The sequence below is a fragment of the Mustela lutreola genome, chromosome 12 (assembly GCF_030435805.1).
Source record: "Mustela lutreola isolate mMusLut2 chromosome 12, mMusLut2.pri, whole genome shotgun sequence".
Taxonomy (NCBI): domain Eukaryota; kingdom Metazoa; phylum Chordata; class Mammalia; order Carnivora; family Mustelidae; genus Mustela; species Mustela lutreola.
The window spans coordinates 16884171-16910966 of NC_081301.1; the positions used below are offsets into that span (position 1 = coordinate 16884171).

Below are 26796 nucleotides of genomic sequence, written 5' to 3' on the forward strand. Positions count from 1 at the left end.
CTCTTCCAAAGTGACAAAGATCATTTAAGGTAGCAGTTACTTGGCACCTGCTGTTCTAGACTGTTTGTCTATTTATTTTTTTATTTTTGTGTGCCCAGAAAGGTGCCTGGAAGGTAGACACTCCAGTGCTTCCATCCTGCGTCAGGAGGATCTGTTTTCACCAAGATCCACAGAGGCCATGGTGAACCCTTCCCTGAGTACAGCAGTCCCCACACCTTGGTTAGTTTCCACTCACCTGCTACACAGCTAAGCCAGATGCCTTTTCTTTTCTCCACCATGACCTCTCTCCACTCTCCTGCCTCCCTCCACTTCCATGCACCCCAGCTGGAAACCTGATCATTCTTGGCACCAGTCCCAGGACAGCGGGAGCGACCCCTACAAGGTATCCTCACAGTTTCTGCACTGACTTATGTGATAGTCTTACACACTTCATTCCATCACCTGCCTTCTTGATCCCTGCCTCCATCAGGATCCAAGTTGCTTGCCTGGAGGGACTGTGTCTCATTAACAGATCCCTAGCCTATTGTACAGGTTTCACATATAGTAGGTGCTCACTAAGTGTGCCATGTAAACATACAAATAAGTGAATAAAATGAAACAAGTATTTGCTCAGTATTCTGAGGTTTGAAAGATTCTTTTAGGCCTTGCAGCAGTACTGAGAGCGGATGATACTCCTATTAGAGCTGTAAGAGTGTAGAGTCAAAGGAGGTCAGTGATTCACCCAAGGTCACTGTTGCAAATTATCATTGCTGCCTAATAAATTACTCCAACATGTCGGTGGCTTAAAAAAAAAAAAAAAAAAAAACCATTTTATTTTACACAGTTTTGTGGGTCAGGAGTTTGGGAAGGGCTCGGTTGAGCAAGTCTGTCTTGGAGTCTCTCCTGTGGTTACAGTCAGACATCAGGCTGGCTGCAGTCTTCTGGGGACTCAGCTGGGCTGGGTTTTCAAAATGGCCCACTGACAGCTGGGGATGCTAGGCGTTGGCTAGGGATTCAGCTGGGGCTGGTGACCCGTGCTTCTGCAAGTGGCCTCTCCAACATGGTAGTCTCTAGAAGGTCAGATTTTTTGGATAGTGTAATCTTCCCAAGAGAACCATGTAAAACTCCACGGTCCTTTTTGACTTAGCCCTGGAAGAATGGCTTACCTCTGCCATTCTCTTTCAGCCCAAACAGCAACAGGCCCCTCCAGGTTCAAGGATAGGAGATCCCACCTCTAAATAGGAGGTGTGCCCAAGAGATTGTAGGGGGGGCTATGTCTGAAACTACCATAATCGTGTAATCAAAGGACTAAAACTCAAACTCAGGGATTCTGACTACAAATCCAATCATATTTTGCTAGTCCATGATGTGTGTGTGTGTGTGTGTGTGTGTAAAATGAATTTCCCATACACGAAACAATTCAGAGCTAATGCAGTGTATCAGCACGGGCCTCAGTTCGCCACATAGCCGCAGAAAGAATTATTTCACTAAAAACACAATTTATGGTAAATTATTGAATTGTCTTTGTTCCAATTTCATGCCTGAAATGTAGAGGAGAAGGGAAAACACATATCCCTCTGGGATTACCTCTCTGTCCTTAAGTGTGATAGACAAGAATAGTATTATTTGCAAAGGATATTTCTTAGACAGAAATGCATATTTTAGTTATACATTTAACCAGGAAAATGATGCTGGCTTAATCTAATATGCCATGGACTGGTTTGTTATTTTTTTTTAATTTAAAATGATTTATGCTCATTAAAGAAAGTTTGTAAAGTTACTAGAAGTAAAACCATAATAAATGAAAATTTATTGTAACCTCATCATCCAAATGCTACTAACTTTTAAATTTTGCTCTAATTTCCTTCCAAGCTTGAATTATCTCCTTCTATATGCAATTTAAAAATCAGCTTTCATGAGGTGTACTTTATGTACAATAAATCGCATCCATTTAGAGTTTACAATCCAGTGAGTTTTTGGAAGTTGTGTGATCATTTCCATCACCCCCCCAATTCCTTGCGATGTTTTCATAGTAAATTCATCCTTATACACACCAACATCAGGCAATCACAGATCTGCTTTTATCTCATATAGACTGGATTTACCTTTTCTAGAATTCTACGTAAGTGGACTCAGACAGTATGCATTCTTTGTGTTTGGTGTCTTTAACTCAGTGTTTCTGAGATTCATATATATTGTTGCGTATATCAGGAGTTCCTTTTTTTAAAAGATTTAATTTATTTACTTGGCACACAGAGAGAGAGAGAGATCACAAGTAGGCAGAGAAGCAGGCAGAGAGAGAGGAGGAAGCAGGCTCCCCACTGAGCAGAGAGCCCAATGCAGGCCTCAATCCCAGGACCCTGAGATGACCTGAGCCAAAGGCAGAGGTTTAACCCACTGAGCCACCCAGGTGCCCTAGGAGTTCCTTTTTTAATGCAGAATAGTATTCCATTATGTGGATATGCCTTATCTACTCACTTGATGAGTGGACATTTGAGTTGATTTCAATTTTTTACTACTCTGAGTAAGACTGCTATGAACATTCATGCACAAGTTTTTGTGTGGATATATGATTTTATTTCTCTTTATCAATAGTTAGGAACAGGATATGTGGGACATAAGGTTGTAGGTGTAAGTTTGTGAGAAAGTAGTTTTTTTCTTTTCTTAAAAAAGATTTTATTTATTTATTTATTTGAGCAGTGGGAGGGGCAGAGGAAGAGAGAGAGAGAGAATGAATCTCAAGCAGACTCCAACCTGAGCTCAGATCAATCATGGGCTCAATCTCAGGACCCTGAGATCAAGACTTAAGCCAAAATCAAGAGTCAGATAGATGCTTAACCAACTGACCCACCAAAGTGCCCCATAGTTTTTTGTTTTGTTTTTTTTTTTAAAGAGTTTATTACTTATTTATTTATTTGACAGAGGGAGAGAGAGAGATCACAAGTAGGCAGAGGCAGACAGAGAGAGAGGAGGAAGCAGGCTCCCTGCTGAGCAGAGAGTTTGATATGGGGCTCGATCCCAGGACCCTGGGATCATGACCTGAGCTGAAGGCAGAGGCTTAACCCTCTGAGCTACCAAGGTGCCCCTGTTTTGTTTTTAAAGTAGATGCATGATATAGATTCTTTTTTAAAAAATATTTTATTTATTTAGTTATTTTAGAGAGAAAGAAAATATGCATGTACAAGTTTGGGGAGGGGCAGAGGGAGAGGGATATAGAGAATCTCAAGCAGACTCTGTGCTGACTGTGGAGCTAGAAGTGGGGCTTGATCCCAGGACCCTGAGATCATGACCTGAGCAAAAGTCAAGAATCTGATGCCTATTGCCCTGGGCCACCCAGGCACCCCTAAGTTTTGTTTTGTTTTCCAAAGTAGGTGCACAATATACATTCTCATTAACAGTGTATGAGAATTTTACCTGCTCCCGGGCGCCTGGGTGGCTCAGTGGGTTAAGCCACTGCCTTCGGCTCAGGTCATGATCTCAGGGTCCTGGGATCGAGTCCCGCATCGGGCTCTCTGCTCAGCAGGGAACCTGCTTCCTCCTCTCTCTCTCTCTGCCTGCCTCTTTGCCTACTTGTAATCTCTCTCTGTCAAATAAATAAATAAAAAATCTTAAAAAAAAAAAGAATTTTACCTGCTCCCAAGCCTTGTTGAAATTGGTAAGACTGAAATTTGTTCTTTTAAATTTACCCAGCCTTAAAACAAAACAAAACAAAACAAAACAAAAAAACAAAAACAAAAACAAAACAAAACAAAACACCATTTCAATGATTACATAGTGGTACCTCATTGTGGCTTAATTTGTATTTCCCTGATGACTAAAAAGGTTGATCATCTTCTCATGTGCCTATTGCCATTCTTTGTTAAAGTATTTCTTTCTTCAAATAATTTGCAAAATTTTTAATAAGATTTTATTTATTTATTAGAGAGAGCGTGAGAGAAAGAGCATGAGAGGGGAGAGGTCAGAGGGAGAAGCAGACTCCCCGAGGAGCTGGAAGCCCGATGCGGGACTCGATCCTCGGACTCCAGGATCATGACCTGAGCCGAAGGCAGTTGCTTAACCAACTGAGCCACCCACATGCCCTAATTTGCAATTTTTTAACCAAGGTTTTTTTTTTTTTTTTTTTTTTTGTCTTCTTAAAAAATTATGAGAAGTCTTCAAATATTCTCAACACAAGTCATTTGTCAGATAAATGTACGTTACGCCCCTCTTTCCCATGGTCTTGTTTTCCGTGGTTTCTATTATCCATGATTGACAGCAGTCCCAGGCTGGTGCTCCTCCTTCCAGGCAGACCCTCTGCTTCTAATGCGACATCAGCTCTCAGGTAACCTCCCAGTACGTCACTGTGCGTCATTCCCCAGCCTGTCTCATCATGTAGGCATCTTACCATCTCACATCATCACAACAAGGGTGAGTATAGTACAGATAGATTTTATGAGCAAGAGAGAGCACATTCACATAACATTTATTACTGCCCCGTTTTATGAGTAGTAATGATTCATCTCTTACTGTGCCCAATTTATAAATTAAACTTTATCATAGGTAGGTATGTATAATAAAACACATCCTGTATATAGGATTCAGTACTCTCTGTGGTTTCAGGCATCCGCTGGCTGTCTTGGAACGTATTCCCTGTGGATAAGGAGAGAACTAATGTGTTACAGACATTTTCTCCCATTTAATGGTTTGCTTTTACTTTTATTAGTGATGTCTTTAGAATAGCAAAATTTTTTCACCTTTATATAATTTGTTTATATATGTATATAGTATTTTTTCTTTTATGATTCATGCATTTGGTCTTAACCTTAGATCTTTGCCTATCCCAAAGCCACTAAGATGTTTCTCCTGTTTTCTACTGGAAGTTTAATAGCTTTAGTATTTACCTTTAGTTCTATGACCTGTTTTGAGTTAATATGTGTATTTGACATGATCTAGGGCCTGCGTTCCTTTCTTTTAGCATATGGCTCTCCACTTGTTCCAGCACCATTTGCTAAAAAGGCTTTCCTTTGACCATTTGTTGAAAAGGCTTTCCTTTGACAACTTTGTAAAAAATCTGTTCTGTGTGATTCTGAACTCTTTCATTGATCTGTATGCCTCTGCTTTCACTAACAATACACTGTCTTGGTTACTATAGTTTTATTACAAGTCTTGAAAACAAGTAGTGTAAGCCCTCCAATATTGTCCTCTTTTAAAATTGCTTGGCAGTCCTTGGTTACTTACACTTCACTATAAATTTTTAAATCAACTTGTCAATTTCTACTAAACAAACAAACAGAAACTCCCAAACCCTGGGGCATTGTAAATAGGATTGCATTTAACCTGTCGCTATATCTGGGGGGGTAATGACATCTTAATGGTATTGAGTCTTGAAGTCCACCAACATGGCATATCATTCCATTTATTTAGGTTTTCTTAAATTTCTCTTAGCAGTTTTCTGCTGTTTTCATAAAAAAAAAATCTTGTATGTCTCTTGTTAAACTTACTAAGTAGTTTCTTGCATTCTTGTAAATGGAATTATTTTTAAATTTCATTTTTCATGTGTGCGCTGCTTCTATATAGAAATGCAATCACCTTTCCTATATTAATTAACCTTTTATCTTTCAACCATGCCAAAGTTACTTATTCTTCCAATTGTTTTGCAGATTCTTTGTGATTATTTTTCTACATGATCATGTCACCTGCAAACAAACATTTCCTTTCCAAGATTTATGCCTTTTCCTTTTTCTTACCATATAGAAATGTCTAGAGCAAGGCTGTTTCTCAAAGTTTGATTTCCAGCAGTTTGACTATCAGCAGAGACCTTTCCCCCTGATGCTTATCCTATTCCGTGTTCTCTGAGCTTTGTGAATTTGCTAGCTTATGACTTTCTTATACCAAATTTGGTTAATTGTCAGTCTTTCTTTTTCTCTCTCTTTCTCCTTTCCTTTCCTTTTTAAAAATTTCTTGTTCTTTCTTTCTCTCTCTTTCTTTCCTTCCTTCCTTCCTTCCTCCCTTGTTCTCTCTCCTTGCCTTCTGCAACTCCACTTATCTGTATTTAGAGCTTTTGATATGACCCCATAGATCCCTTAGACACTGTTAAATGTTTTTCAATGTTTCTTCTCTCATGTCTTCAGATTAGAGCATTTTATTAATCTATCTACAAGGTCAATGGCTGTTTCTTCTGTTCTCTCTCCTAAGCCTATCCAAGGATTTTTTTTTTTTAACTTCATATAGTTGTTCTATATTTCAGTTCTAAAATCTTGATTAGCTTACTGTGTGTGTGTGATTTTTCTGCTAATAATCTTTGTATTTTTTTTATTCGTTATAGTCTTCTTCTTCTTTACCCTTGTGAGCACAGTTACAGTAGTTGTGTTAAAATCCTCGTCCATCTGGCTGTCTCTGGAGTCCTGAGCAGGGACTCCAATCCCAGTCATTTCTTCTTCCCTTCGCTGTGCTGCATATAATTCACCCTGAGTGTGTGGTTCAGAGGTCAACCAGAGGTGTGCACAAGGTTTACACACAGACTATGAGACCCTCTCTGGATCTCTTCTTCTTGGGATTCGTCCTTCCCTTCCTGGTGACAGGGGTTGATCTAAATCCTGTCCATGAAGATTATAGTTTTTCTTGCCATTTCAGGGACCCTGAGCCAGACCGAAATTATGACGACACTCAGGGTAAAGCTTGAAACTTGAGAAATTCACCTGTGCTGCCTGTTTTCTCCATGTTTCAACTCCTTTCCAAACATACCTGCTTGATTTACTTTCCAGAGCCCTTAGGTGTTTTTGTTTGTCTGTCTGTTTTGCATTTTGTCTAAAATTTATTGCTCTCTGGAGGAGAGTAGGTCTGTTCATATCTTACTCCTCCAGTCTATAAGCAGAAGCTCTCCTATATTTAATAGTAAATCCTTATTTAAAAATTTATCATTTTTACCCCCATTCTTAAAATTAGTATTGGATACAAGTATTTTCTATGTATCTCATTATCATCATGCCCCCTTTAATGTTCCAGCATAATTAACCATTTGCTTCAAGTTGGGCATTATTTTCCACTTTCCTGTATTTATAAATAACATTGCAATGAGTGTAATGCTACATAAAGCCTTTCCTATATTTAGGGTGGTCTCCTTAGGGTGAATTCCCAGAAGTCGGTCAAAAAGGATGCATATTTTTTTAAGGCTCTTTTTTATATTGCCAAATTGCTTCCTCAAAGGGCCATACAAATTTGCACTGCTTGCAACAATTTAAGAAAATGATTATTTCATAAAATCTTTGCCAGTACTGGATATTATGAAACCAAGAAATAACACTTGTATTTCAAAAGGTGAAAAATTATAACCAAGAATTGATGAACACATATACATGTGATATTTTAATGTCAGAGAATAGATTTTTTTTTCTCGTTCTATGACCAGAGACTTTAAAATGAAATAGATGTATGACAGGGAGGAAGACTCTAAAAAATGAAATTCTGAGCAAATAATCACAGAGAATTACAATGAGGGAGGAATTTGGGAAGCATAGAGAGATAAAATATACTTGCACAGGAAACTCAAAGATGATAAACAGGCCAAAAATACATAAAAGTTTAGCTTAAACTTCTGAAAATACTTCCAGAAAGGCTGAGCTTTCAGATTTGTCAGTTCATGGTGGGAAATTTTGAGAAAAAACAAAAAACGAAAAGCAAAAATAAAAAAAAAAAAAAAAGAAAGGAAGGAAGAAAACAAGCTTTTAAAATTGCCTTTGGTACAATAAGAAGAAGCAAATGATTGTCCCATTGCCTGAAACAACTGAAACCTTATTACCAGATAAAAGTATAAACAAAATTCATTCTGAATCTGTCAGATCCGTCATTTACATCAAGGAAAAATCTGAAAAGTAGAAAAGGGAGAATAAAGATATTTCATAAGACATGCAGCTCCAATGTACAGAGGAAGTACTGAGTGTTTACTTGAAGTGTCTGCCTCAATTTCAGTCCTTAGACTCAAGCAAATTACTTTTCCAGGGCTAACATGAGTTGATGGTATGTGTTTAATCACAGAGTAGTGATATTCATAGAGGAATCAAGGGTAAGTCGAGAGGCTTCCACAGTTCTGAAGGACAAATCATATCCTCCTTTCAAATAGGCGGTGAAACACTTTTGAAACTTGATCTTGATTCTCAATAGGGTAAGGTCAGTTGGTCAAATTAACATAGTGAGCATGCGTGAAGGGAAGCTGGAAGCTCAGGGAGCCATCGTGGGTTCACTAAAAGAAAATCATGGCAAGCAGACTACATTTCTACTTCGGGTTGCTTTGCGGTGCAGGTAGATCAGGGAGATAGTACAGGCACAGGATATCTGAATGTCAGCAAACTATTTGTCAAAGCTTCTCATAGGTGTATTGATTGTTTTATATGTCTTTATCTGAATAGTCTATCATCCCAATTAAGTGCAACCTTTATGACAATAGAATATTTCTGTCTTACTCCCTGGCATACTTTCTGGCAGAGTATAAGCTTTCAACATATATTTATTGAATTAACAGTATTTTGTTGCTGTTGTTTCCAAAGGAGGAAATTGTAGAGTGTTTGACAGTATAGTCAGATTGCTCACTTTTATTCAATTACATGACCCCAAAGAGCTTTCATTAAGGGACTGATGTCAGTTCAAGCGAGTCCTCTAACTATAAGCTACCAGGTTTTGTTCTTTGTCTAGTTCTCTTCAACACCTGTCTCCTTGCCTTACATCAGGGGAAGACTTGGCATCAGATTCCAACAATAGCAAGAACCACAAAAATAAGCTTCCCCACCCACTCTTCCTCCCTCCTGGCTATGTGGCCTTCCCCAAGACAAATCATCCCTATAAACATCAATTTCTTAATATTTAAAACAAAGGTATCAGCATTGATTTATAGTATATGCTTGACATGTTGCAAACATCCAGTCACTATTCATTCCTTTTCTTATATCCTGTTCCTTTTCATATTTATCCAGTTCAATGAGGGTGTGCTAGTCAGGGAATAGTGAAAACATGATATCACAGGACTTGGATGAAAAAATATCTTGAGACACTAGGAAGAGAGGGCCAAAATATATAGACACATTTGGTAGTATAAACGTTCTTTGCTTTGGTTTAGAAGAAATCAGTTCTACAAACACATGATAGGAAAGACCAGATTTATTTGCAGTGCATGGGAACAAAAAACTGAGAGCATACTGAGTACCAGTCAGCTGCCACTGAAGCGGGGGCCAGTCCTGGGCTGCATTATTATAAAACTTGTGTCCAGAGAAATGGAGGCGGGAGTCCATTTCTGCTCTGGGTGGGTCAGAGCACACCTGGATTATCCCATGTCAGTCTAGACATCACAAATCAAAAAGGATTTGAGCCCCCCGGAGTAGGTTGAAAAGAATATGACAAAACAAATTTGAAATCTGAGATGCATATCAAAAGCACTAAGACTGGAAAACTGTGATGTAACACCCAGCATTATAGAGTGAAATAATCACCCTGTATGTAGCCGATCAGAGTGGAATTGGTCTCACCTTCCTGGAGGACATCTTGGCGGTATGGACCAAAACTTTGAATATGTCAATACCCCTCGTCCCAGTCATTTATCTTTTTACTCTCAAGAAAATTCTACACATGGATGCACAGGAATGTGTAGAAAGATTTATCTTTAGGAACATGTGGTGCAGTATTATAGTGAAAAATTGGAAACAATATAAAATTCAAACAATAGGGAATTGATGAAGTGCATGATGATACATTGGTGTAATGGAATATATCACGGACATTAAATGATACTGCAGTCAATACTTAATGACATGAAAGGATGTATGTGACATGTTTTATGTAGCTTCGTTTTAATTCCGTAAGCAATCGCTATTCATTTTCAAGAAAAAAAGGAAAATAAGAAAGGTCAACAAAAAGAAGGAAAACTCAGTATTCAGAGAAACTCACTATGAATACTTTGGTGGATAAAGGTGTAGGTATGTTTACAGATGAAGATACTGGTATACACCTGCGCCTAGATACAGACTAGATGTATATATATACAGACATACATGATATATATAATTTATATAATGTCAGGAGAACTAAGCATATAGCTAGATCCTAACATGTATTTCTTTTCTTTTTTTTAAAGTATTAACTAACACTACTTTAATAATCATATTGCTATATATAAATATATCACACCAACACACTGAACACCTCAGATGCCTATAACTAACATGTATGTCTGATATAAATGAATGAATTAATTTAAGCTTAGATATTTTAAAACAATATGTGCTCATGTTATAAGACAACAAAGTCTAGTATAAATGCATAGTTAAAAACTAGAAATAAGGGAAATCCGGTGGGAGGGAGTGTTATTAGCTTGATTATTATTTTCCTCTTTGTGTCTTCTAACTTGTTTCTTTCTAATTTTCTACAATATATATGCATTGATTTTGGAACCCCAAAACAGTCATAGTTTGTATAAAACATATGATGTAAGGAACGGCATTAGGAGGGATATTTAGTTTGGAGGGAAATACCACGCAGCTGAAGGTCCATCATTTGGAGTTATGGAATAGCCTGAGCCTGTAATTCCCAAAGGTAGACAGTCTAGAGGTTGGAAATTACAGGGAACTTGATTCTTGGCCAACCTCACAGTCTGTTCTGCCATCTATGAACTGTGTGGCCTTGAACAAGTTGCTTGTGGTATCTCTGACCTGAAGTCTCCTCATATTGCAAATGGGGGTAGCAATGCCTATCTCAGCCAGTCATTGTGAGGGCCAAAGAAGCTGCCTACCATTGCAGGGAAGCCAGTAAAGGTGCTAAGCGTTCTGTGATGCTTGCTAGGTGTTAATGCCTTTTCCAGGCATATAGCATGTTAGTAACAGGACAGGCTCGGACCTGGGTCTCTGGACACCCAGTTTATCTTTAGGGCTTAGGGCTGCCATATGATGACAGGTGGGAAGGAATGTGGGTATTTTTGTAAGACTGGACAAGGGGAGGTTTCTGGTTACCTCCTGCTGCATAAAACATCACTCTAAACTTATTGCCTTACAACAACAACAACCCTATGCTCATGTTACCTAGGAGTCAGGAATCCATAAATGACAAAGGGAAGACAGAGGAGTTGTCCCAGCTCTACAAGGACTGGGTCTCAGCTGGGAATAGTCCCAACATCTGTGGGTGACCCAGGGATTCGGAGGGTGTGGGGTGGGGATCATCTAGAAACTTCTCTCCCAGCTCATCTGAGACTGTTGGTGGCACCACTTACGTGGGGGCCTCTTCATGTGGTTAAGATCTCTCACAGTGCAGGGGCAGGTTTCCAACGAGGAGGTAAACATTTGAAAGTTAGTGTTTTAAGAAAGCCAGGCAGAAGCTGCATGGCCTTTTATGACCCATTCCTAATGCAGAGTCACTTCCTTGAGTGATTGTTTATTAAAAAACACTTTCTTTAAAGAAGAGGGTATATATATATATATACACACACACACATATACATATATGTATATATATACACACACATATACACAATATATATACACTATATATATATGCCTACACACACACAATGGAATACTATGCAGCCATCAAAAGAAATGAAATCCTGCCATTTGCGATGACATGAGCTAGAGGATATTATGCTTAGCAAAGTAAGTCAATCGGAGAAAGACAACTATCATATGATCTCCCTGATACGAGGAAGTGGAGATGCAATGTGGGGGTTTTGGGGGGTTGGAAAAGAATAAATGAAACAAGATGGGATCAGTTGGGAGACAAACCATAAGAGACTCTTAATGTCACAAAACAAACTGAGGGGGGCCAGGGGGAGGGGGTAGGGAGAGGGTGGTGGGTTATGGACATTGGGGAGGGTATGTGCTATGGTGAGTGCTGTGAAGTGTGTAAACCTGGTGATTCACAGACCTGTACCCCTGGGGCTAATAATACATCATATGTTTATTAAAAGTTTTTTAAAAAAATTATAAAAAAAAAATAAAACACATCCTTAAGGCAGCCCAGATTCAAGGGGAGGCAAAGCAGTGTCCACCTTTGATAGTGGGTACCAAAGGCTGGAGTGTGGGGCCAGAGATTCTGGGACTGGCATCTTGGCAAACTGCAGGCTCCCACAGGGAAAATAAAGGCAAAGCTTTATTTTCATGAGGGACTGAGTTAAGTTTGATTGGAGAGCTTGTCTCTTGCCTAGATATTTCTTTGGGCCAAAATTTGGAGACAAATTGAGATATTTCCATTCTTGGGTGATGGGATGATTACCTCTGGGATGGCCGTATTACTCTCAAGTTTGAGTGAAGAATGAGCTTACAATGCAGCAGTAAAACCATTTATTAAAAAAGAAAATAAACATAACTTTTATTAAGTGTTTCTTAAAATTACCCAGCATTACATTCTCATAGGAGGAAAATTCTAAAATGCAGAACAACAACAATAAGAAAAACATTTTAAATACTCCAAATCTTAACTACCCAGAGAATAACCACTGAAGCACTTTAATATATTTCTTTCAGTATCTTTTTCTGCATAAAAGTGTATGTATATGCATACATTTATATACTTAGTGGCTATGTATTTTTCATACAGAATAGGGTTCTTTTATACCAAATAGTTTTATGGTATGATTTTGAAATTCAGTTTAACATAAAGTTTATAGTAAAGTTTATAATAAAGACGTAAGTCAATCTGAGATGTTTATGATCTAGAGCTCTAGATCATAAACATCTCAGATTGACTTACGTCTTTATTTTTTAAATTAAAATTTTTAAATTAATATATTTTTTATTACGCACACTCAGTGGAATCCACACTAAATAGCAAAATGTGTATAAATTTACACAAGTGGAATCTCGCGTTGCATTCTTTGCTGTATATTTTTTCCCTCAATGATGTATCATGGAGAGGTCTACACATCAATAAATATACATTTATGTCACTGTATTTAACAGCCTCATGTAAGTCTATTTTAAGAGTATACCATTTTTTAAAAATCAGTCCCCTAAAAATGGGCCTCTAGGTCATTTCCATTTTTTTCTGAAATAATTAACTATCATGTTTAATTATACCTTACCATAAGGATTTTATTAACCATAATGATCAATTTTACAAATTCAACATGAACCCCAAGAATATTTTCCAGTCCTCCTTCCTGGGGCATCAGGTAAACCAGAGTTGGCATCTGGGTCCTCCACTTGCTGGCCGTGTGACTGCAGATGAGGAGCATCGTGTCCTCAGCCTCTGGCTGGCACATTTGGAAGGATGGCGATGGGATAGTCACCTCTGGGCAAAGTGCCTGGCCTATAGCAACACCCCGTGACAGGTAGCGATTGTGGTCAGAGCCTCTTCAAGTGGTAGATGCATATGAACATCTGTGGTCTAGCCCTAGAGCTCAAAGCAATCATGAGTTGTGTGGTTTAGGGGGCGTGGGACGTTTTAGCCGCCTTTGTCTTCTTCCCACAACTGGCACCATTTGTATTCCCCGGACGGTTGGGGGTCAGATGGGTTTTTGCATTCCCAAGCTACATATTTCTCTATCTGGTGCAGTTCTGGGCAATCTAAAAATGCAATATCACTGTCACCAGCTCGAGGAAGACACGGAGCCTGAATAATTTAACATGTCACCACCATCCATCATGATACCAAGAGCGCGGGAGATGGAGTGTGGAGGGGTGGCTCTCCCAGGGACTGGCACAGCAGGCTTGTGGAAGGGCAGCACAGTCAGAGACGGTAGCTATGCAAAGAAGAGCAATGAGTTAATTCTCACAGGGCCTGGAAAGACCAGGCACCCCCGATCCTGCTCTAGACTTTCCCATAATGTGAATTTCAATTTGTTCAGATGCCTTGATTTGCCCCAGAGCAAACCTATCATCAGGTCCTTTGTTTGCCATCAAATATCTCTCCCCTCTTGAGAAAGCCTCTAAATACCTCTGCATATCTTCATTTATTTATCAGTAAAATTGAAATGATTCTTATGTAGAGAGGGCTTTGCATCGTGCCTGGAATATCCTAATTGCTTCCTCCCCAGAAAGGAAGCTGCTGAAGCCAGGAAGGTTTTGCCTGCTGCATTCACTGTTGTAATCCTCAGTGTCTAGAACACTGGCACAGAGTGGGGTCACGGTCAGTAGTTGCTAGGTGAATGAATAAATGAATGAGGGAGTGCCGTGATTACTTGGGTAGGGATTGGAATGCCTCGATTCAGCCCTGGGCAGCATGGCTTTCTAAGTCCCTACTCTGTGTCCCACCGTGCCTTCTCGCTGTCTCTCACTGGTCCCAGGTTCCCCGTTCTACGGTTCTACCCCCAGTCTTGTGATGTTACAGAGGGCCTCTTTGTTTTAGCATTTTATTTGTTGGGGTAGCATTCATACAACATAAAATCAACCACGAACTATTTTAAAGTGCGTAATTCATTGTCATTTCCCACACTGACAAGTTTGTGTAACCACCACCTGCGTCTGGTTCCGAGACATTCCCATCACCCCAAAAGGAAACCGTACATTCATGGGCAATCACTCTCCACTCTTCTCCGCCATCGACCCAGCCCAGGCAGCCACTGCTTTTGGTCTCAATGGATTTACTCATTTTGGATGTTTTGCATAAATAGAAACATGTACAACATGACCTTTTGTGTCTGGCTTCTTTCCCTTAGCACGATGTCTGCAAGGTCCGTCCATGTTTAGCAGGTGTCAGCATTCCTTTAGGGCTGAGTAACATTGCCTCAATATGCCCTCGTGTGGCTACACCACATTTTGTTTTTCCGTATACAAGCTGATGAACATTTGTGTTGTTTCTACCCTTTGGCTAGTATAAATAGTGCTGTTATCAACGTTCGTGTGCACGGGTTTATTTGAAGGCCCTGTCTTCAGTTCTTTTACGGCATGCCTATGGGCAGAATTGCTGGGCCCCGTGGTGATTGTGGGGTTTGCTTCGTGAGGAGCTGTCAGACCAGTTCTCACAGTGGCTGTACCATTTGGTATCTCACCAGCCATGTAGGCGGGTTCCCGGTCCTCTACAGCTTCTCTAACACTTGGTATTTTCTTTCTTTTTTTTTTTTTTTTTTTTTTTTTTTTTTTTTTTTTTTGATGATGGCCCACCTCCTGGCTATGTAATGATATCTCATTGTGGCTTGGGTTTGCATTTCCCTACAGACCAAGGACTTGTCTTTTCACGAGAGCACAGGGTTAGAGCATCACAGGAAAGTCACTCAAAGCTGGGGACTCCGCCATTCGTCATTTGTGTGATCTCTGAGAAGCAGCATTGAGAACCTGCGGGTCGGCGTGCCCCGCAATAAAATCGAGGCGATGCTTCCCTCCTGGGCCCCTTGTGACGTGTGGACAGGCCACTGCATCTGAAGGGCCCTACGCAGTGCTCACCACACTAGAGCAGGGGCCTCGCCCGTCTACTTCAGGCTCCGTTCCGGATGGTTCAGGACCAGAGGACCGGGGCCCGCGGAAGGAGGACGAAGGGCGTCTCCTCTCCTCTCCTCTTGCCCGTCTCGGGCCCTTCTCACATTCCCTCAGCCTGAAATGGAAAGACAGGAGGAGTCCTGTATAATTAATGGCTGCACTTTACTTCACTAAATCACCAATTTCATATTAAAATACTAGCAGAGGGGGCCCTTTTCTATCTGTCTGAATCATCTCCAAGTCCGTGTGTAATTGGCCTGTGGCCCTTTTGGACTAGATGGACGCCGAGAGGCTATAGGACTTGGGTGCCTGCCACCTCCCCAGGATGTCACAGAAAGCAGAGAACCCCCCCTCCCCCATCCCCAGCAGCATTTCTTTTCTCCTGTGAAACTCAGGTAGACATCGAATGGATGAGGCCTGTGCCCTCACCATCACTTTTCTGGTGTTTATGCTCTTTACATACATTCTGTCATTTTCCTCATAGTGACCATGCAGGCTAAGGAGTATTGTCTCTCCTTTTAAAGATGAACTCAGAGAGGGTAGGTGCGCGCCCAAACTCACACAGCCAAGAAGTGAGACCTCAGATTAGGACTCAGGTCTGACCCCAGCACAGTCTCGTCTTTCTACACAAGGGCATTACTGCCATGGCTCATTGATGACACTCCTGTAGAGAACTGCTGGACCCCTAGGGGCCTGAAGATACAACCAATGGTTCTTCTAGTGGAATCTGAGCTATCCCATTTTTTGCAATTCACATTTTTAAAAAAAGATGCAGTACTTTAGTGGGGTCTGTGACTTACTCATCTCTCTCTGTGCCCCGATCCTGGCCCTTAATTATGCTCTATGATACCCATGGTCCAATGTACCCGGAAGTGTGTTCCCTGATAGGCATTTGCTGCAGATAGTCTGGATTGAGGGGTGCTGGACGCCTAAAATACAGACTGCATTTTGAAAACCTGTCATGAAAAAAATTTATAATGTATTTTAATGAGGATCATTTTTTGTGTGAATTACATATTAAAATGATAGTATTTTTAGTGTATTGGGTTAAAAATAATATATTCTGAAAATTGGTTTTACCTATTTGTTTTTTCCCATTCCTTTTTTTTTAAAAAGATTTATTTATTTATTTATTTGCGAGAGACTGAGAGCGTGAGCTCGAGCAGGGGAGGGGTGCGGAGGGAGAGAGAAAGGGGGGAGAATCTCAAGCAGGCTCCCTGCTGAGTGTGAACCCAATGTGGGGCTTGATCTCACAACCTTGAGATCATGATCTGAGCTGAAATCAAGAGTCAGATGCTTAACCCACGGAGCCACCCAGGTGCCCCTGTTTTTTTTCCCCTTCTCATGTGGCTGCTAGGACATTTAAAATGACATATGCAGCTTGCATTCTACTTCTGTCGGACAGGTTGGTGTAGCAGCAACCTCTCTGAGTTTCAGCTTCCACTCTGGAAATGGTTGCTTGCTACCTACAGGAAGGAGCTGAGGTCAAAAGCATGGGAGTGGAGAAGGACTGGAGAAGCCTTCATGGTAGTCAGGGGTGTGATGTCCATGTGCTTGGGCATGTGGAATGGTGGAGATGGCCCTAAGAACGAGTTAAGCCTGGGGGTGTCTGGGTGGCTAAGTGGGTTAAGCCTCTGCCTTTGGCTTAGCTTATGATCTAGGGTCCTGGGATTGAGCACAGCATCAGGCTCTCTGCTCAGCGGGGAGCCTGCTTCCCCCACTCTCTCTCTGCCTGCCTCTCTGCCTACTTGTCATCTGTCTGTCAAATAAAGTTTCTAAAGAAAAAAAACAAAAAAGAGAGATCTAGCTAAGCCTGAATGGAGTTCCTACCAATAGTACAAGTACAGAGGTCCAAGCGAGGAGCTTCGAGAAGAGGAAAATGTTCCTTGAGGTTTTTTTGGTGGGGGGGGCACATTACACACCTGCTAATCCTTGCAGGTGAAATCAAGCTTTGCCACTGCTCTGCCTATGTGCACACACATGCACACACGCACACACATGCGTGTGCACACACAGTGTCCCAGACTGTTTTAGCCACGAGGCTGGCTTTGCAGGGAAGCAGACCCGATTCTGTCTCCACTCCCTCGCTTCCCGCCTCACAGCAGCTCCAAGACGCAGCTTATTCATGTGGAAGACAAGGCACGTAATGCCTTCCTTACAGGTGTGGCTGTGGACATTCAGGGAGCTATCTGCATATTTTATTGTGCGTGGGTTTAGAGACCAAGGGAATAGACTCTACAGCCATTGCCGGGATGTGAATTGTGGTTCTGCTACTGACAAGCTGTGTGACCCTGGGCAAATTACTTAATTTCCTCGTGTCTTCATTTCCTCATCCATTAAAAAGTGAATAAAAGTAGTAACCTCCTTCTTAGGGTTATTTAAGGATTAAACAAGTCGATATGTGTAAGGGTTACGACAGTGCCTGGCAGAGAGAGTGTTAGGCAATGGTGAGCTTTTCTTTTCTTTCTTTCTTTTTTTTTCAATTGTGTTTGAAATGTCTGGTGACTTTCTCTCACCCCAGCTGGACTGTCCCACGAGGGAAAGGATCCTGTCTGAGTGCCTGTCATGTTCACCAGGGCAGGAGCATAGTAGGTCATTTGTTTGGGAGAGGAAGGAAAATGAGAAAGCGGGGAGAAAGGATTTCCTTGGAATGTTTTTGTTGTTGTTGTTGTTTTGTTTTTTTTTTTCAAAAGATTTTATTTATTTATTTGACAGAGAGAGAGATCACAAGTAGGCAGAGGCAGGCAGAGAGAGGAGGAAGCAGGCTCCCCCTGGAGCAGAGAGCCCGATGCGGGGCTCGATCCCAGGACCCCGAGATCATGACCTGAGCTGATGGCAGAGGCTCAACCCACGGAGCCACCCAGGCGCCCTCCTTGGAATGTTTTAATTAAGCGGGGGGTGGTGGAGATTGAAGGGGGTGTGGGGGAGTCTGAGGTAGACTCCTGCTAGGGATAGAACCTCCCCTTTGTCTCTGCTGCCCAAAACATAGTAGGAAGAATGACAGGTGCTCTCTGAGCATAAAGTAACGATTTTATCCAATGCCTTCCTTTTCCCCTTGGCCAAGAATTATGTGTAGATGAACAAAAATCCTCCCTTCCCAGTTCCATTCTGTTTCCTTCCTTCTCCCTCACTTCCTCCCCCTTCCTCCTCCCCTCCCCTCCCCTCCCTTCCTCTCCCCCTTCCTTCTCTCTGTCCTTTTTCCCATAACAGTAGAATATGTTAATGGAAGTTTAAAAAGCCCTCCTGACCTTTGAGATCTTTGCTCTTTCCTTGTTTCCAGAATGTCCATGGGGCCTCGGCCAACACCACTTCAAAGCAGAGAGCCTTTAAAGAAAGGGCTGCATTTTGTAGAACCTGGAGTCTCCTGCTGTCTCCAGGCCCTACCCTCAATTGCTGGAGGTTGGGACAGGGGACAGGCCAAAGACACCTTCCAGGACAAAGATCAGACATTGTTGTCTCCTATACTTTCCCATCGATGGCAACACACTGTCTCAGGGAAGGGAGAGGGCGGTTATTAATCTTGCCGTGTTACAGAGCATTACTTTGAGAGGCAGTGTCGAAAGTGGTTAAAAATTTGAACTTGGCTGTTGGTCATATGTGGATACTGAGTCCAACTTCACTCATTATTAGCAAATCCCTTTTGTTTTCTGAAACATGGGGGTTTCATCTATAAAATGGGCCCCAGTATACTTCCCTCCAAGGGTGTGGGTTCCGAATGGGAGGATGAGAACTTGGTGCCCTGATGCTGAATGGACAGCCTGCCCTCCCTGAAGTTCCCTCTTGAGTTATTTCCAGGAAAGCACTTTGCATCCTAGAAAGCTCAAATGTGGAGCTGGACAGACTAGTCCTGAATCCCAATTTTAGGACTCATCAGCTGTGTGACTCTGCCCATGCGTGTCTTTGTGTCTTTATTATCCAGGTCGTTAATGGCACTTTTGCTCTGAGGATATCGTGATGAGGATTGTAGGCAGTAATGCATCGGCATCTTCTAGGCACGTATCCCCTTGCTCAACGTGCTGCTGGAATGAAACAATGAAGGCACAATGACCATATTGCAGGCAGGGTGTCTGCACGTGGGATTTCTGTAGACTGAGGCCCTCCCAGAGAAGTGGCATAGGGAACGCGTCTTTGAGTTGAGCCATGTTCCCCACTGATCTATGTTTGTCGTTTCCTCGGGTAGAATTTTCAATCAGGTAATAGGTGGGTATGGGGCTTGATTCAGAAGATACAAAATATTTGGAGGGGAGAGTGGTCTCCCTCTCTGCCCTGCCTTCAACTACTTTTTCATCCAGCTTATCCGCTTCCGCCGTGAGTCTCCTCCCAAACACAGGCTATGGATGTCGACGTCAGTGTCTGAAGATCTGTACCCAAACCCAAGGCCCCCTGTTTGCCTGCCCACGATGCACCCCACCATGCTCTGAAGCTCTCCCTGCACTGTCCCCTCTCTAGGGCCAAGACTTTACCAATGCTTTAATGCCTCTCTTCCCACATCCTGTGCTTTTTCATTAACAATAATTAAGTAAGTAAATAAATAAATGCACAGAGAAAATTAAAAATATATATATATATATATATGTATTCCTCTCTACAGAATTAACTGCTATTCATATTTTGGCATATTTCTTTCTGTCCTCTAATCTTGATCATTTTTGGAAGCCACTGTCCGTTGCGTGTCAGTGCGTCCCCCGTGGCCCCACATCCTGAGTGTGTCTCTGAACCCCCTGTCGCTCCCCTCTCTTTTCTATCCACGCTGCCCCCTGCCTCAGCCAGAGCCTCATGCCTCTCACCAAGGGATCCCTGAGCCTCTAGCTTCCTGCCCTCCACAGCACCCACTCTGAGGCGTGGGTGCCATTGTCCTGTCCTTCATGTTGTATGTGACTAACGAACACATCCTCTTGCCCTGGGACCCTCCGTGAGGCCCAAAAGCCGACCTCCGTGTGGCAGTGGAGCGTCGATCATGAGGCTCCCGGGGTCCTTCCTGTCATCTCTCTACTCGCTGTTCCCCCGCCCTTCCCCAGCCCACGCACCCCTTCCCCCCCGGGGTTGCTCAACTCTTACCTTTCCCTGGAACTCCATTCTCTGCCACCGTAGCCCCATTCATCCTTCCGGCCCTGACTTAAATCCCGCTTCCTCCATAAAACCTTCTCAGGTGCTCCGTGTTGGGATGGATTGCTTTCCCCCATATTTTCAGCATCTCATTGTGGGGAAAAACATAACCATGAATTAGGTTAAAGCCTCCTTAGGATCCCATTTGTCTCCTGGACTAGCTTATGATCTGCCGGCTGGCAAGAACTGGGCTGTATCTATCTTTGTACCTCCAGTGTCTGGCTCTGGGCTTGGCATCCAGGAAGCACTTGCTTGAAATGTATGTGAAATTAAGTTGCCCGAAGTGTTTTCTTAGAGGCAGGCTCATCACTACTAAGTGACAATATAGCTATCAGTTAGTTAAGACCCACCACAAACCAGGTATTTTATGTATCCTATCTCCTTTTATCTTCATAGAAACCCTACAAAGTCAATAGTTATTGTCCCCATTTTATTAAGAGAGAACCCAGGGCTCAGCTAAAGAAGGTGTCCCCTCAAGGTCACAGAGCTCACGGCTGCCAGGCCATGGTTAGAACCCACATCTGCCCCACTGCAGAGCCGACCTCCGTCCATAAATCATGCTAGCTCCTGTGTCACTTGGGATTTACAGAAAGAAGCCTGGGGATGGGGCTGCTGATCTTTGGGATTTAACAAGCTCCAGGAGGCTTATGTGACTAATGGGTTGCTCTTCCTTTCAGGGGGAATCAGCTTTGGGAGAACCAAGGGGACTTCCGGTTCAGAGGCAGACGACGAAACGCAGCTGACCTTCTATACGGAGCAGTACAGGAGTCGTCGCCGCAGCAAAGGTAAGGAGTCCTGGGAAAGGTTCCAGAACCAGTGTTTGTAGGAGGAAAGCCTGGAAAGCAGACTCCGTGCTCCGTGACAAACCTCAGCTTGTCCTCGACCCCGTCCCGATGCAGTTAACACAGTCTGGCATCCGAAACCCCCTCTAGACTCGCATTGGTGGTTTATGGCCTCCCCTTCCGTTCTTTATTTGCTCTCCGTCCTACCTCCTTCCTCAACGGATTTGGGGAAGGTTTTTTTAAGTTTATGCAGTGAAAGGAAAAAAAAAAAAATCCAGCACCGAATGAAGTAAGTAAAGGAATCAGATGGAAAGTAAAATAGGAATAAGGAACATGATTCAAACCCAGGTTGGATCGATGCAGGGTGATCTCTGGCGTACTGTGGTGCGTCGTTCTTAGAAGGGGCTGGCCGTTTAAGGCAGAGCTTTAACAGTCAACGTGCAAAGGGAAATGGGCTCAGCGGAAAAACGTGCAGCATCTATGGGATAGAAGCATTTGTTCAGGAAACTCTTCTTACCGGCCACCAATACCAGAGGGCAGGTTCTCTAGTAGGTTCCTCTAAAGGCGACTCCTTTTGATTTTCGTAAGAGTGTTTTCACCAGGTGAAATCCGTATCCTTCTCTCTTACAATGACCGGGTAAGGAGTCATCAGAAGCGGGTGCAGGACTCCATAAAGGGCTACGCCTTGGGGCTGAGGTCCACAGTTCTCTGATGATTGCACATACTCCGAAGGGAGAATAGAGCATATTTCAGGCAATCACCTGTGAATGTCGTTGCTCATCCCTGAGTATGGATGGGGAAACAGCTAGTTCAAGGTTGCAGTCTTGGAAGGGAACGGGGAGTGGGAGGTGGGGGGTAAAACATGTATTCCATGTCAGTGATTAACGAGAGCTCCGAGGGCTTAGACCATTGAAGGTTTAGACCCAGAAAGAAGTCAGGGTCCTCTGGCAAACATGAAGGCAATTCATCAAGACATGTGGCCCGCTCACCTCTGCACACATGGGGCTGAAGAAGTTCCTGAGGTAGGGAAGAGGGAAAGAATCGCTCTTGTAGAACACTTCTGCGTGTGTTCCACGCATGCCTGGTGGACACTTAAAGGGCATCGGTCACATAGCTGCCCTGGGTCACTTTCTCTTGGGCAGGTTATCTACCTCCCCTACACCTCAATTTTATCATCTGTGAAATGGGCCTCATAATCGCCTCATATACTCAGGGATGGATTTTGGTTAAGCTATATAAAATATCTGCGATGCGGGCACCTGGGTGGCTCAGTCCGTTGAGCGTCCACCTCTTGGTTTCAGCTCAGGTCCTGATCTCAGGGCTTTGGGACTGAGCCCTGTGTGGGTCTCTGTGCTCAGCGGGGAGTCGGCTTGGGGACTCTCTCCCTTTGTCCCTCTCCCTACCCTCTCGTGTGCACTCTCTTCCTCTCTCTCTCAAATAAATAAATCTTTAAAAAACTTGTCATGGCACCAGGTGCATACTAAGGGCAAATAAAATAGACCTTAGTAATGCCAATTCAGTTCTCGTTGTGGGTTTCCCTGTGTGCCCAATCCTGGTACCTTTCACTGAAAAGCCCCTGTGCGGGGAGTAGCTCTTACGACCCATCAACTGGGAAAGTTCTGCAGCCTCTGCAGTGATTGGAACAATCGGGCCTGCCCCTCCCTCCTCCCCCAGCCTTGGCCCCCTGGTATCTGCTGCGTTGATTTCCAAGTTGGTGATGGATGATTCTTGACCTGTCTTCTCCCTCCCCCAGTCCAGCAGCCAGAATTAGAGCTGGGGAAGTTGGTAGATCTCCTCTGCAAGACTGGGCTGTTCACAGCTAATTGGAAAAACATCCATCACGGAGCACGCCCCTCGTAAATCGGAGCTAAACTTTGAAAAGAAAAGCAAAAGCAAGCCCCGGGACTCCAGATAAACGGTTTGGCCCGATGCCTCCAAAGGCTGCAGAAGGCCAGGCTGTGCTTCTTGGCTGAGTGGTGGGGGGAGTCAGGGCTGTGATGCATCCCCTCTCCCCGCACCTCCCCCGACCTCCCTCCAGCTCTCCTGCCAGCTGAGTGCTGCTGCTTTGTCCCTCTGATTGTCCACAGGGCTGAGTCCTTCTCCCTCTGCCTGTGGTTCCAGCCATGTCTTCCTCTTGCTTCTCAGGCCCCTGGGATGCTTGCTGGCCTGCTTGTTGCATGTTCTTGCTCTTGCTCCTGTTCCTGTCGTCTGCTTTTCCTCTCTCCTTCCCTTTCTCTCCTGCATCAGGGCTTCCTTCTCTTCAGTCTTCTCTTTCCTTTGTTCTCTTCCGCATTCACTCTTTCTTCTTCTCTCTTCCTTACCTTTGTCTCTCGTCCCCCGTTCCTACCGCTCCCTCCTCTTCTCGCCAACTGTTTCCCGGTGGATCCTTCCTTCCTTCCTCCCTCCTTCCCTCACGACTTCAAATATCTGTCAAGCCCCAACGGTGTGTCTGACACTCTTCTAGGCATTGGGGACACAAATCAAACAACATTTTTTAACAGACCGATCCTTGTGGAGCTTGCATTGTATCAAAATATAAATATGTTAGATGGGGACAGATGCTCAGGAAGAACACTGCAGCAGGGAAGGGAGTTGAGAGAGTCCGAAGGAGCTTCCAGTTTCAACGCCCTTCGCATAGGCTCCTCTGCCCTCTTTTCAAGGTCACGGGAAAGCCTTCCCGACGCTATGTGTGGTAGCGTCACGGTTATCAGTTCTGCTGGTGCTCGGGTTCTTTGTGCAGCACAGTGAATCCGGGGCCCCGTGCCTGTTTCTGCAGACACCACGGTCCTCCCCTCCAAGGGCTGTGACCCTTCCTTGCGGTTTCTTGTGTGTGTGAGAGAGTTGAAGCACCTTCAGCACTCCCTGCCCTCACGGGGAAAATGCACAACACAGAAGTGAGCTGGGGAAAGTTTGGGAGCCCGTGGGGGTGAGAGAGCCTTGGATCGGAGGAGTGAGAACTTGGTGCTTACAGGGAACTGCCGGGGTTCCAGTCCCAGCCACGCCACCAACAAGCGGCGCCTTCTTGAACATGAACCTTAATCTCTCTGCACATCAGTGTCCTCCTCTGACAAGTGAGGCTAGGGAAATTAAAGCTCGAGGGGGTGTTGTGAGGTTTAAAATCAGTTCGTGTCATTCGAGCTCGCAGGCAGGGGTGAAGGAGCGAGACGAGATGTGTAGGTGGTAAAGGGAGCTAAGTGGCCCGGGAAGGAGCACCGGGACAGGTGTGTGGGCAGATCCCCAATCTGGGCCAGCGCTGTGGGACCCCATGCAAGTCCTTCCACCTGTCCAGGTGTTTGGTCTTTTCTCTGAGACCTGGGGGAGCCCACGTCTCTGAGGTCCCTTCTTCGTCATGCTGGTAGGACTGGCTGTATATGTTCGAGAATCCCCTGTTCATGAAATGCACCCGGGCACCTGGCCTCACTTGCACCTTGTCTTCCCCCTCCCACATGCCTCTCTTCTTGCCTGGTTTTCTCTTTGGAGAGGTTGTCTGTCCCTCACCTTCGAGTGACTTCTGTCATCCCGTTGGCCTGTGCCTTCACCGCCAGGCCTGCCCGAGCTCTGCGTGCCAGCCCTCTCCCCGGCCTCTGCCACCGCCATCCCAGCAGCTCTTCTTTCCACAGTCTGCAGCAGCTCCCTGCAGACTCCCTGAGACCATGCAGGCCATCCGGACGGTCACAGGGAGAAGGTGCTAAAGTGCAATGAGGCCGGGGAAGAAAGAGCTAGAACATCCAGGAAGGGCACATCTCTACATACCAGGTGTTGGAAAAGTGTGACCTCAGAGCGTTGGGAATCCATATTCATTCACCCTCCCCCCTTCAGTTCCAGCTGCAAACAAGCCCGAATCTAGGGGTAGGCAGACTGCAATTAGGGTGTTAAACTGTTGCCACCTCTGAAGGATTCGGAAGGGGGTCCATACTGTGGGGTCATCTGATAGCATCAGGAGCTGTGGTTTCCAGTACTGGATGGATTTGCCAGCAGTTCTCAGTATGACGTTGGCCATCACCTTGGCCAAGTCACTGCCTGTGTATGAGTCTTACCTCCCCCGTCGACAAGTAGAGGTTGAAAGGCGTGCTCAAAAGCAAGTCAGTGAACGTTGGTGAAAGTCTTCCCGAGGGCCACAAGAGGTGCTGATAGTAGATATGTGGGAAGACAAAGTAGAACTCATTCTCTGGATGGTTCTGACTGTTCCAGCTTTGGGAAAAAGGAGAGAGAGAGGAATGCTTGAGAAATCTGGGAGGGCTTCCTGGAAGAGTGGGAACTGGAAGCTGACCTAGGGCTCAGCCCTGTCTTTGTTGCTGTGTATCCTTCCATGGGACAGGAGCCAGTAGTCTCCATAGTCTTGGTTTTAAAATGGGGTGGCCATAGCACCCCCTTGGGGTAACTGTGTGGATTAAATGGGACCATGCGCAGGTCCTTTGCAACTACAGTGCCTAGCATCGATCTCCCTCCACCATCACTGTCATCCCAGTCCCTGTCACCTCCATCCTTTGTCGCTACCCACTAAAATCCCCTTCTCAACCATCTCACTTACTGCATTCTAGCCCAGTCTCAACCCTGCAGCCAGAGTGACCATTTTAAAAATGTAAACAGGGGTCATGTTGCTTCTCTGCTTGGAAGTTTCAGTCCTTCTTTTTGCATTTCAGTGGATGTGTTGAGTGGTCAGTCACCCATTTCCCCAGGGCTCTGTGTCCTCCTGCCACCCAGGCTTCTTCTCCAGCACTCCCATACCTGTCCCACAAGAACTTCCGCAGACGTTCTTTCCTGGAATGCACTCTCCACCTCCTGTGCCCCTGCCCTCTGTTTCACTGTGACATCTCCACTAACACATAGCACGGCCTGTCTTCAGTCATGTCATCCCACCTTGATTTCTGTTTCACTCTACAGTAGCAGTTGTGATCTTACCCTTCTGCAGACTTCCTCATCATTGTAATTTACCAGCATGTTCTCTGGGGGGATGTTTGTATCCTCCAAAGAGCTGGAAGCATCACAAGGATAGGCACATGGCCATTTGTACCTAGATGTCCATCTCCAGCAACAAACACAGGGATGGGTCCAGGGTAGGCACTGGGCTAATATTTTTAAATGAATGGTTAACGAATGAATGAAAGAAAGTCCTGTCCCGGTGTCTTTATTATTATAAGTGCCCAGAGCACATGCTGCTTTTCTGTCTGCCCCTCATACCTTTGCTCACTCCATTTCCACTTGCAAGAACAGAGTCTGCACTCATTTCCTCTTCTCTTTTCTGCTCCTGGTGAGCAGAAATGAGGCCTCAGCCCTGTCTGTTCTTCCACTTCAAGACCCTAGGGAAGAACGTGCCGAGTAGTGGGAGGAAGGCTTGAGTACTGAGATTGGAAACCCACTCTGTCTGGTTCTTTGAGCATACTTGGAGTTTGTGCAATTTGAAGGGATGTCACAAGTTCAGGAAGTTCCCCAGCAGAGAGGGATACACCCAGGGGTGAGGTAGAGCAAGGACATGGAGTAGGAGGAGAAGGAGAACATCTAATGGGGCTTTCCTACCTCGGTTTCTCTGTAGCATGTCCCACAAGAGACATATAAGTGGCATC

The 26796-nt window shown here is 44.1% G+C and overlaps 1 protein-coding gene across 3 annotated transcripts in view; it reads left to right on the forward strand.

Moving 5' to 3' along the window:
- The window catches only part of ASTN2 (astrotactin 2), an 859033-nt gene that overhangs the window by 276151 nt on the left and 556086 nt on the right, over positions 1–26796 (forward strand). For all 3 annotated transcript variants that reach the window (XM_059142160.1, XM_059142161.1, XM_059142162.1), the window contains one exon: positions 21128–21235. In XM_059142160.1, the coding sequence (XP_058998143.1) occupies positions 21128–21235 (108 nt within the window). The remainder of the gene's footprint in view (positions 1–21127; positions 21236–26796) is intronic.